Raw genomic sequence first — 12,720 nt, forward strand, 5'->3', positions numbered from 1 at the left:
TACGGCCAGCATATCACACATATATTAAAAAATGCGTGTTTTTCGGGTAAAATAATTGTTTAAAAAATTTTCTAATTATTTTAGTCGTCAGAACTTTTTGGAAAAGCAATGTACTCGCCCAGAACTAGAAGAGAACTGTCTAATTTTTAGCAGAACTATCAATATGCGGCCAGCATATCACATATATGTACAAAAATGCGTGTTTTTCGGGTAAAATAATTGTTAAAAAATTTTCTAATTATTTTAGTCGTCAGAACTCTTTGGAAAAGCAATGTACTGGCTCAGAACTACACGAAAACTCTTTAATTATCAACAGAACTATCAATATACGGCCAGCATATCACATATATGTTCAGTGTCCTCTATTTTTTATCTGCTAACTTTCCGTAGCAGATCATTTTTTTCGATCGGTGTTTTTTTTTTATAAAATCACCAGAACTATCATTAAAAACTATCAGGAACTATAGAACTCGACTGCATGCGACAAGAACTCTCTTTTATTTTTGATCTGCTAGAAAATGATCTGCTACGGGAAGTTAGCAGATCATTTTTTCGATTGGTGTTTTTTTGGATAAAATCACCAGAACTATTACTAAAAACTATAAGGAACTATAGAACTCGACTGCATGCGACAAGAACTCTCTTTTATTTTTGATCTGCTGGAAAATGATATGCTAGGTTCACGAACATTTAAAAATGTTTACAAACGTTTCAGCCTGCCATCAGGCCTTCTTCAATGTACAATATAAGAAACAATAAAATATAAAATTCGCTCGCAATGGTTAAATAATTAAGAGATGTGGAAGACGTATTGCAATCCTTTTTCGACCATATTGTACGCTAATAAATTAGATAAGATTGTATAAATTGCATGATGGAGAAGCGCTCGCCCAAATAGAAGGAACGAGGTGGAAAAGTTAAGACCAGATGTCTTTACAGATGTTGAACTTAAATATCTTAGTGAATTATATCTTAGTGTATTAATTTTATTTTTTGTTAGTATTTTGCACCATTGTATAATATAAAATGTATAATGTAAAATTATAATTTGGATGTATATTTGTATTTTTCAGATTAACGACGTGCTATCTACCTCCGCTGCTGCGCATCAAACGGTGAGTCAAAATCAAATTATTATTATTTGAATTTTAAAACAATAAATCTCACAATGTTAGATATATATTCTTGAATTAAAAAGATTTGTAAATTTAAATTGATAGTATATAATATTATAAAGATACAGCATTTTCTTCACAAATGAGTTTAGTGTTTTAAAATAAAAGATTGGAAAGATTAGTACTAAAATATTTAACTCTGAACATGATTATTCGTCGCAAGAAAATATTTTCAAATTTTTATGTTTGCTATTTTTTTTTTTTTGCCTTCTTTTTAAAATATTTCTTTCTAAAATATTCAAATAATTTACTGTGAGTACTTGATCTTTATATTTTCCTAGAGTTAAATATTATTATAATCTGGCACGAAGAGCAATGTATATATATATATATATATATATATATATATATATATACAAGGAATTTTTTAAAATGTAACAAGCACAAAATTAAAAATTATAGCAAATATTTTATAGAGCATATTTTAATTTATGCAATAGTAATAGTTTGTTGTTGATTAATTGCATTTCTTCTTGCAATGTGCCAATTTTATGCTAATTTTTTCTAGTCAATCTATGTGTCGTATTTGTTTATTTATTATAAAATATCTGTACTTTAAAGTTGGAATTATATTGTATTATATAATTAAATTCGTATTCTTGATTCATGATTTATGAATACAGCACGAACATGTTTAACGATAATGTCATTTATCAGTAGTATTGAAAAATGAATATAGCGCATAATTCCAACTCTACAATGCTGAAGGTACTGGATAGGAACCAATAAATGTTTTGCGAAAAACATTGAGATAGCCATCTTTAGATTTATCTCTGATATCACCAATGACATTAAAAGTCATTTTACATACTACATTTTTTGCGTTTAGATAGAACGTTAAATAGATATTGGACGAAAGTGCAATAAAAAACTGTTAGAGAAACTATTGTAAATTTAATAAGAAAAAAACATATTGCAAGCAGTTAAAATTGTTGATCTAAAAGAGAAGGATTAGTTTATCTTTATAAGAGTCGTCATCTTCCCACGTTCGTCATCTTCCCGTGTTCGTTTTTAATTTTAAAGCGTTTTGAAATTCGATAACAATTGCTGAATTACATGCTCTTATATAAATCTGAAAAAGTAAACATACTTATATGAGTATAGAGGAACAAACACAACAAATCTCACGATACCGGTATTTTAATCTAAAATTATTAAATTATTAGATTGATATTTTAGAAATACCATTTTCTCAAGACCGTATTTCTAACCATCGAAAATTTATTTTGCATTAATTTAATTTTCATATTAAAATATGATTTCGGGAGGGGAATATTATAAAGAAATTTGAAAAATCGCTGGCTCGAAACTCGAACTCGGTACAGCGCGTTTATCTCCCGCATCTTTTACTGCCATAATCTTTGTAATTCCTATAATTTATTTCTCTGAAAAATGTCGCCTTTTGGTTGCTAAGAATTAAAAGCTAATTGTTACCGTGACATCTGACACGGAACAGAGGAGGAGCGTGTCATAATTTGGACAGGGTGGTTTTGCTGTCAGTATCGGGGCTCTCGGGTAACGGAGTTTAAGCGCAAACAAAACAATGCATTTTTCCCCAAGCAACGGGAGGAGAAGATCCTCACGGCTCTTTTCGACTGGCGAGTCGAAACTAACATAATCCAGACGCGCTTCTAGAGGCGCCCGGAACCCTTGACGCCCGTGGCTGGAATTCGAAAAATCGCCCCCACGAAACTCGAACTCGGTACAGCGTATCTATCTTCCGCGTCTTGTTTTGCTATAATTTTTATAATTCTTATAATTCACAATTTGTCAGTATCTTAAATGTAATTATTTCTACAGTTGGAAACAATTACAAAGGCAATTATGGAAACAATTATTTTAGAAACAAACAAAGAATATTTTGTTACACTTAAAAAACTGATTTCACATCACATATGATAAAAAATGTTGAAATTATATTAATACGCAAAACGTAGTTAGGCAAAAATTGACGTTTAATTATATATTGTTATAGCATTTTTCATTCTCAATTATAGAATATAAATTACGATGTACCTGAAATTTTGTTTTTCTCATACTTTGAATTATATTATGTAATTATTATATTTCTATACTTGTGATTAAATAGAATAGAATATGCAATATAGAATTAAATTGAGTTTAAGTGTGACCGTTTCACGATATTCTAAGAACATATTACAATTTTAGAATTTTACTATATTATTTTTTAATTTTATTATGGATTTTCTTACAAAATTTTTATCTAAATATTGGCTTGTAGCAATATCAATATGTTTGGGACATTTCACAGATTCTTTTATAAATAATTCGGTGTCAATTCGATGTTAAAAATTGTACATTACAAATTAAAAGTAGTTTGGTAAAAAAAATAAGTGTACGCAAAGACGACGGAAAATATCGTAAATTATTAAATTCCCATAAAGCCTTCTTGTTAACTGGCGCGATTTTATTAATGCGCCCTGTCAGTCATGTGTGTAATTATATACACGCACAAGAGCGGCGCGTGCGTGGACACACGCTGGGCTTCATGCGTGGTAGGCGCCAAAAGATAGCGAGGCAGGCGCCTTCTTAACTGTGGGAAAGAAGCGCCGGCGTCTGGAGAGTCCTGGCACCGTGTGAGCGTCCTCACAAATTTTTTAACTAACTTTCACTTGTTTTTAGTCCGTATACAGATAACGCCGTTTCCTGGTAAGATGAGCGGCGAATGTTTTCGGGAATTTAAAGCGTTCACATATGTATTCGTATTGTTATAATTGTAGCTAATAATCCCATTGTAATTAATAATTTTTTTATTCATATTTCTCACGGCATGTATTTTCATAGAAATTATTTTACTCTTGTTTTTTAAATTATAATTAGGACGTGTGAATTCTATTGCATTCGACAATTAGACATGCAAAATTTATGAGTATTTATACATGAACTTTGACAGTAAAGTCCAGAATTGATATCTAAATCGAGTATAATCAGACATCTAAGATGTGCAGAATCAATGCACTTTTAATTACGCACACTAAGCCAGGGCCGTGAAAAAAGATCTCCGCATAATGTGGTGTCCAGTTGCAAGACGGACCCGTTCGTGTTGCCGCATAAATGGGCCCTTTGTGCTATCTCCTCGCGTCTAAATAGCCGTATGCGGCCTCAGATGCCCTATCCGTATACAGTTTATAGAAAAATCTTGCACGGTGGCGTGTATTCCGCTATGCTCGTGGGGGGTCGTATGCCGCCCATGGCGACTCTACTTATTCGGAATCTGTTTTTTTTTTCTTGTATTTATTGAACCGGCATTACTTAACAATATCAGGAACTGGAATAGATCAGAAGAAAGTCTTACAGGTGGCAGTTGAAAAAAGATAATATAAATTTCGATCTATTACATGAAAAAAATAGGCTATGTGGTGTTGACAACATAATTTTCAAAATATAAAGTTTTTCTTTTTGAATAAAAATAGTGTGAATAATAATATAGTTGTAATTATTATTTAATGAAATTGATTGATTAGATTAATTTCTTAGATTCCGACTAAAGATAATAAATGGATGGATAAAAATAATCAGTTCTTTTGCTAAGCATTAAAATATAAATAAGTACAAGATTTAATTTATATTCAGTATAATATTTTAATATTTATCATTTTGTTATTTAAATATTTGAAATTTAATTAGTATTTTTTGTGGCGTGCCATGTGTAACAGAGGATGTGTTGACGATAGAGACATTATAAACAGTGATAAATTGGAAAGCATGCTGCTTGCTGCCGGCTTGACAAAACTTGCAGACTTGCGGAAATGTAGAGGATGCTCTCTATTATGCTTGAAGAGGTCAGCTCGACTGTGCGTTTCTGCGCTCGAGCGCATCGAATGAGACTTTTGTCGCTTCTCACGAGTGGCCCAGACAATTGCGTGTATCTGGATGTCTAGACGGCGGACTGTTTCACGTTTTCTGTTCGAGCAGAAATCGCATTAATTTAAGTCTCTTCCGTTACTTGCCGACGTGTGATGATTGCCGACGGCGGGCATTCATACAGGACAAATTTCATGGACACGGAATGATTGTGAGATGTTCCAAAAATATTGATATTGCTACAAGCCGACATTTAGATAAAAAGATTGCAAGATAGTACAGAAAAGAAATTTTAAAAAATAATATAAAATTCTAAAATTCTGGATATCTTTTATGAAACATTCTTTTTTCTATATTCTTCTTCAATATTTAGTATTTTATTCATTTTTCTCCTTTTTTATTTATGCTGTATAGGCTATTCAATAAATATTTATTATCTGATTATTCAATAGTCTCTTGGTTTAATTTACTTGAATCAAAGGAGACAATAATAATATGGAAATCTGAGAACGATGGGTTATTATTTTAAATTCGCAATTTATATATATTTTCTCTACAAATTTTTATAATAAACAACACGTTTAGAAACTATAAGAAGGATTAAAAATTCGACAACTTATAATTCTTTTAGTTGCTTATCTGTGCAAGGCGCTTTATATCGTATAATATATTATATTTGTATTTAATAATTTGAAACGATTTATATAGTAAATTGAAAAGCATGTGCAAAATAGTCGAAAAAAATGCAAATTAATTACTTCTTGCGTTGTTTCGTTGGAAGAACGGCGATGATTAAGCGAAGGAGAACGTGGGAGAACGTATTACGCAAATGATCGTTTAATCGTTGCTTTTAGAAACATAACTCGCAGCACGTTTCGATTGGTCAGACTCTTCTGGTATAGGCGGGTCTTTCGTATTCTCCTCCGCCTTACGTTGCTGACGGCTATGGCTGTCGCGACGCAAAAAGATATTTTGCCATCTCCTCGATTACTCGGATACTTTCTATATCCATTATTAATATTATTCGTGATAGTCGTTATTCTCGTTTTGATTGTACTCTTTTATGCGATTTCTATAAGCAAAAACTATAGGAAAACTTTTATTGGCCAGCTAAGCTTGATTCTATTACTTGGATCTCTCAAAAGATTCTCAGAGTGAAATATTTTTAAATTTTCTATGAAATGAAAATCTCTATAAAATTTTAATCTCTGTATATTCTGCATTATGAAATTTTAAAAAGAATGTAAAAGGTTTATATTAATACATATTGATTTTCCGCCAAATTTTAAACCACTAAATCTTTGACACTCAAAGCAGATTTTCCATTGTGGTACTCTAACTTTTTTAGACAAAATAGATATTTATATAACGCAGAAAATAAATAGATATTTTACGAAAATACTCAGAATTATTATAAAATAAAATTTGAGACTATTATTACACATATAGATATGCGTCTGCGTTAGTAAATAGCACTATATTATTTTTTCTTATTATTACATTAAATATTTTAATATATTCAAAGTTAAATTAATAATAAGAGATTTTTATGCTTATTATTTATTGACATATTCAAATTGCACAAGATTTTATGCATTTGAAAAACACTTCAGAAATTATCTTAATAATATTATTGCTTCATATACATACATACTAATTATATTCAAAAGAAATATATTTTCTTAATTAATCACTTTGTGAAAATCTCGATGCATCGTTTAAAAGCGTGCGCAACTATAGTAGTAAAAATCTCCAGTCGTACACAAACGCACTCTCACACTCGCATCCGCGTATCGTCGTGACGTTCCTGTACGACGGGACCAACACTTGACTCCCTTGCAAGCCAAGTCACATTATACGTCTGCCCTCCGACCCGACCACTCAACCGTAACCATCCCCCGAAACAGAGACAGTTGGTGCATCGATTAACGCCTGTTTGCCATAATCTCGCGGATTTTGTGGATTTCAAAATATTTACCATATATTATTGAACTTGCCATAGTGATCTGTTTTTCTCATCGTGTGTTGCTACCGAATTTTGACGATTGACATCATAAGCGAAGTGTCAAGACTACCACGTGCTAATTTTAAACGGCCTATTTACGGCCATATAATTAAATTTTACAGCTCGCAAGAATGTCGAGCTGTCAAGATTTTTGTGCGTGAATTTAATTTTGATAAACATATGGACTTGTAATCAAGTTTGATACTTGAAGAAGCTATCAAGATTTCTACGGAGAGAAAAATTACACATTATTTTGCAAATTAACAGTTGGAATTTAATTAATTAATCAAGAATATTACGATGGCATAACAAGTTTTCAAGTTGACGAAGAAGAAACAACGCTTCGATTATCAAGATTTCTTAAAAATTACAAAGATGAGATCAGCTTAAGAAAAAAACACAAAAGAAATTGTGTTGATCGTCAAGACATTCAACAAAATTATTCGATTGAAGAATGCTTTAGAATGTTATCCTCTTCGGTATCGACTCAGCGTTCAGCATTCAGCGTTCGTGATATTCTCAGTGAGGATCAACAGCTCGGAGTCATGGATTGTTATGGACATCATCAGAATCAAGCATCTCAACAACATGCACATCAAGATTATTATTCATATAACGTCATGCCAGAGAACAACTGGGAAATGGATAAATTCAAAGAGCAACCGATGTCTAGTTATCAACATTATTCGGATCTCAATCACGTTCACCAGTTGAGTCAGGTGGTACCGCCGTACCAGGAGACTTCTATCACAGAAGACGGTAATTCTCTCTTTACGAAAATAACTTAAAATTGAATCATTTTTATCATTGCAATATAATTTTTCAATAGTCTTGACGCTGAATGAAACATAGAATCTCGTATTTCTCATTAAAATAATTGTCGCGAAGAAGATAATACATTGCTGTTATCTCATAAATTATTACAATACATATTTTTTTCACTTATTTAATTTACAAAAGAAATATGAAGAAAATCAAAATCAAAGATCATAAGAAGAGAGATTATTTTTTCGAAACAAATTAAATAAGCAATATTATTATAATTGATAGGATCGGAATCATATTATTTTGTAAATTTTTAGGCAACATTGTTACATCAAGCAAAACGGAATTGCGCAAAAACCAATCTGGTAAAAGAACGAAACGGAAGCCAAGAGTGTTATTTTCGCAAGTATGTTTAATGTTTTGCATTTATTATAATCAATGAATAAATTATTTTATTTGGAAAGCGAGGCATAACTGTAATCTAAATTGCAAAATTATTTGATAGATTTTTTGAGTTATTTTATAAAAATAGTTTTGTTTATAGAATTAACTTTGTACATTTTAAATTATTTCCGTAAAAGTTCTTGCATAGACATTTCGCATGAAATAAATATTAAATAGCACGAAGCGTTATTTATATTTTAACGACCATCCGTTTCGTAGACACAAGTTTACGAACTGGAGCAGCGATTCAAACAACAGAGGTACCTCAGCGCACCTGAGCGAGAGATGTTGGCTCAAAGCCTGAAATTAACTAGCACTCAAGTAAAAATCTGGTTCCAAAATCGAAGATATAAGAACAAACGCGCCCGGATTGAAGACGCTGAAAAACTGCAGGCGCAAAACATGAAGAATCAATCTCTGAAGAAGATCGCCGTGCCGATTCTCATCAAGGATGGCAAACCTAATGTACAGCAATCTTACAACGGCTCTTACTGGCCTAACGTCCGATCGGATCTCAACGGTGGGATGCAAACGGATTTCAGGACCAACGAGATTCGTCTCAGTCCTGATTTCAGGTCCAATTCGAACGAGATGAGAATCGATTCCAATATAAGCCCGGATTACAAACCGGAGGAAATACCTGGAAGATCGAGCCTGAACGATATGGCTGACAGGCAGCACGTGCTGAATCCAGGAGTACAGGAATACAGGAGTAACTTTGCGACGGAAATTCCACCAAGTGTGCTCGATTGCAATCGAATAATTAAGACGGAATTTAAAACATGCGCGAGCGGCAATGAAACCGCGTCGTATCCAGATCTGAAAAACGTTCAATCCGACAGTAAACAGCTTATGACTGACAGACATATGGACGTCTCTAACAGCGAGTATGGTTTTACGAATTATCTCACTGCACCTAATTACCAAATGCAGTACGTGAATTATATGGAGCAAGTACCTATGGATCAAAGTCTGCAGCGATTGTGGTAGACAAGCGTCTTTACGAGAAAAAATTATTTGACGCGAGAATTATGATTTATTGCTGTACAATTATTACTTTTGAATTTAGGATGGTTTAGTTGATAAGAATAACTTAGATTTAGCAATTAATTTAATTATCACTCAATTTCTTTCAAATAATACTGAACTGTGTGCTGGATAACATTTCATATTTTCTGATGATCAATTAGGTTTTATTAATCAAATATTATAAATTAATTAATTGCTATGACTGACAAAAAAATAATAACTACATTTTACTGCTTTTTGTTTAAACATTTATCTTACATACATTATATAAAAATAAGACATATTTATTAATCATATTCCATGTCCACTTATAACGTTAAAAACGTTAACGTATTAATCGTTTGACATTAAATCAAATTGCTGAATCTCGATTATCGAAGAATATCGATGGAGAAACTATACCAAAGTAATTAACCAAATATATATTCTGTATATTCTTTCATTGTAATGGATACGATTAATGTAAGGTTAGAGTTATACTATCTAGTAGATAGGCTTATGATATTGGCAGCTGTTTTTTAGTTGGCTAGATTTTCCTTCGAAATAGTAACGCGCCGCACAAGAGGGCGGAAATTGCTTCAAGTGGTCTTTGCGGAAACATCGAACACTTTTCCGCGGATGTGCTTCGGGAAGTTTTTTTCTGACTTTCGAGTGCAGACGTTAGTTGTGCAATAAATTAATTTTGTTCAGGTAGTACCTTTCTGAATTCTTATTCTTATTCTTGTTCTTACAAGAATGTGTATATTGTCAGCAATTGCGAAAAATGTTCAGTTTTTCTATTAAACGTATAATGCGTATAAATTTAAGTGTTGTACTTTTCTTATATATTGAGGGATGGAATAAGCAATTTAATCCTTTTATAATTTATAATTGTTATTTTTAAAAATTTATTTTAGGAGGAGGCACGTTTAAGTAAAATTTTTATTCTATTTTAAGATAAGTGCAAATATTCGTTCTCTCAAAGAAATGGCATCGAATTATGTTAAGCAAAAAATGTTTTATAATAAGGGTAAAATTATGAGAAATACGATATGCATAAGTATACGAGAAAGTTACGGTCTTGAATGATCAAATATTATTGCAAGAAATCAGGTACATGTTATTCGTATTACACATTTTCTATTAGTAAAATGCATTCTCGTAAATGTTTAATGTATTTCCGATCAATATCGATTTCTAAGGAATTAAATTCAAGCCAGATGCCTCTTGAAAGTTCGCGGTCCGATACCGAAATATGGCGAAATGGCATTTATAAATAGGTGAGTTCTGACAGCTTGAGCGAAGCCATAGGCGCCTTTTAGATTATCGCGCGAACACGACGGGTCATCTGGCAGTCAAGTGCTGCCTACATAGACGATTTACATCAGTGTAATCGTGTTCATGGTGCTACTGGTGCCATAAAGGGCCATGGGAACAAGCTGATAAAAATGTCACTGTTAATTTTATAAGACTCATATCGCGGTCGTATCGTATCCTTTCTTGAAGCAACAGCAACTTGCACTGCGGTCTTCAGACGTGCACCTGACTGCACCTGCGATAGCTTTTAGTAAGGTGATTTGATCGATATTGATTGGAATTATAATTCATTATAATATATTTGAAGTAAATAAGAAATTTCCGGTCTGTAAAAGAAATAAAAATTTCAATAAATTTTAAATTTAAAAAAATGCGAAAGCGAGAATAAGCAAGTTTAGTTGGATAACTCTTACGCCATGTATATAGCATTAGAATGTTATTAGTTTCCGGAGAGTAAATAAATTAATCTTTTCATTGAATGCGTTTTTCGCATTTTTCACATTTGAAACGCGCACCGATGCATCACTCCACATATGCATCGCATATATATCTATGTCCTCTAATCATTACAGTTCCATTACGATATCATGTATTCAGATAATCAATCATGAAACACTCAACATAGAAATTTGATCCTATATTTACTTGTAAGACAAGGGGGTCGAACGTTTGCGCGTATCCCGAAACAGAAAGCACGCGACGTTGTGCAAATAGACGAGCATATGCATAAAAGAGGCAATGTTTACAAATCAAACGATTTTAGTTATAGATGAAGATGTTTTTGCATGAAAATCTCATTAGTCACTCTTCAGATTTTTTTTTATAATGCATATAAATCACAGTAGAAAGCTTTGTTGCTACTAATGATTAAATTTTATTAAAATTCAATAAAATATTAATTTTTTTAGTACGCATATTTTAATAATACAATTTCTAATAATAATTTACATATACATGTAGAAGAATTTTTAAATAAATTATCTAAAGATAAAGATATGAATCTTCTCTGAAACTTACATAGATGTAGGCTATTTGTTAAAAAAAGTTGAGTTGTCAAAATATGTACTTGGGAAATTCTTCTTTACCAACTTGCGTCAAGCTACCGTCGTAAGCTATCGCGCAAGCTTACGCTGAGAGTCAAGGATATGTTTCTCTAAGGAACATCAACTCAAATGCCTGATTTATCAGCGCATGAAACAGTCGCTTTCAATTAATGCTTTTTTCAATTAATGCGTCCTTTATATTTTTTTGCAGAAAATATTTTTAAAATATTGATTTCTATATTTTTTATTTGTACGTATACAGATAAATATTTTTTTAAAGAAATTTATTTCCATTTAAAAGGACAGTCTATAGATTTTATCTATAAAACTTATTAATAACTCTATTATTTATGTTTATGCAATTAAATTATACGTTTAATGTTTTGCTAAATAATAAATAATTTATCAAATGTTTTACTAAATGAAAAATAAATAATAAAAAATATAACATAAATAATATTTTTTATTTTAGAGTACAAAGAAAATCGAACTATTATCGAACAGACGCTGATAGAGTTGGCGAGGTTTATCGTAATTCATAAGTACGAAAAGTCTACGAAATATTCGAAAGAATTTCTTTGAGTCGCGGCGGCTGCATGAAACACCGCTGATTGGCTGCTCGTACGCCAATTTTCCTCGACGGCGCTTCGCCACGAAAAATGGCTAAATTGCTTCTTTGAAATGCCGGAAAAGCGGAGGAAACGGTTCCCTCCGTAGTTCGCTCGACAAGTTCTTCTCGGTAGACTTCAAGCGTCGTTACCCGTTTGATGATCCGCGATGTACTCGGGCTGATTTTCTCCCATCTTTGCAAATTCAAAATACAGAGGAAGCATCAATTTCGAAGATAGGAAAAATTTTTGCACGTATGAAAATAGATACGAATGTGTAGTATTTGTATATTAAAGAATTACTGTAGTTTTATCCCGTTTGATGAATCGCGAAATATACTCAAGCCAATTTTCTTTCACTCTATGAATTTAAAGCAAAATAAATATCACTTTCAAGAAAAGAAAGAATTTTTGCACATGCGAGGATGAGTAAGAATTCGTAGTACTTATAAATTGAAAGATTGCAGCAGCTCTATCTTTTTTTTTTGGTTTTGAATTAATAAGAAAATATTCGAATCATTTACATTTTA

At 31.9% G+C, this 12,720-nt stretch overlaps 1 protein-coding gene across 1 annotated transcript; it reads left to right on the plus strand.

Annotated features, from left to right (window-relative positions):
• The first annotated feature begins 6,476 nt into the window (after nt 1-6,476).
• Nucleotides 6,477-11,018, plus strand: LOC105679044 (homeobox protein Nkx-2.5-like). Its single transcript, XM_012378820.2, has 3 exons — nt 6,477-7,764; nt 8,088-8,176; nt 8,434-11,018. The coding sequence occupies exons 1-3, from the start codon at nt 7,470-7,472 to the stop codon at nt 9,202-9,204; spliced, it is 1,155 nt and encodes a 384-aa protein (XP_012234243.2). The 5' UTR covers nt 6,477-7,469; the 3' UTR covers nt 9,205-11,018.
• Nucleotides 11,019-12,720: the final 1,702 nt, after the last annotated feature.

The sequence above is a fragment of the Linepithema humile genome, chromosome 2 (assembly GCF_040581485.1).
Source record: "Linepithema humile isolate Giens D197 chromosome 2, Lhum_UNIL_v1.0, whole genome shotgun sequence".
Classification (NCBI taxonomy): Eukaryota; Metazoa; Arthropoda; class Insecta; order Hymenoptera; family Formicidae; genus Linepithema; species Linepithema humile.

Bases quoted from the DNA above. Each gene is read 5' to 3' on its own strand.
- LOC105679044 (XM_012378820.2), top strand. From the start codon at position 7,470: ATGTTATCCTCTTCGGTATCGACTCAGCGTTCAGCATTCAGCGTTCGT. The intron at 7,765-8,087 runs GTAATTCTCTCT...GTAAATTTTTAG, and splicing joins GACTTCTATCACAGAAGACG to GCAACATTGTTACATCAAGC. The intron at 8,177-8,433 runs GTATGTTTAATG...TCCGTTTCGTAG, and splicing joins CAAGAGTGTTATTTTCGCAA to ACACAAGTTTACGAACTGGA.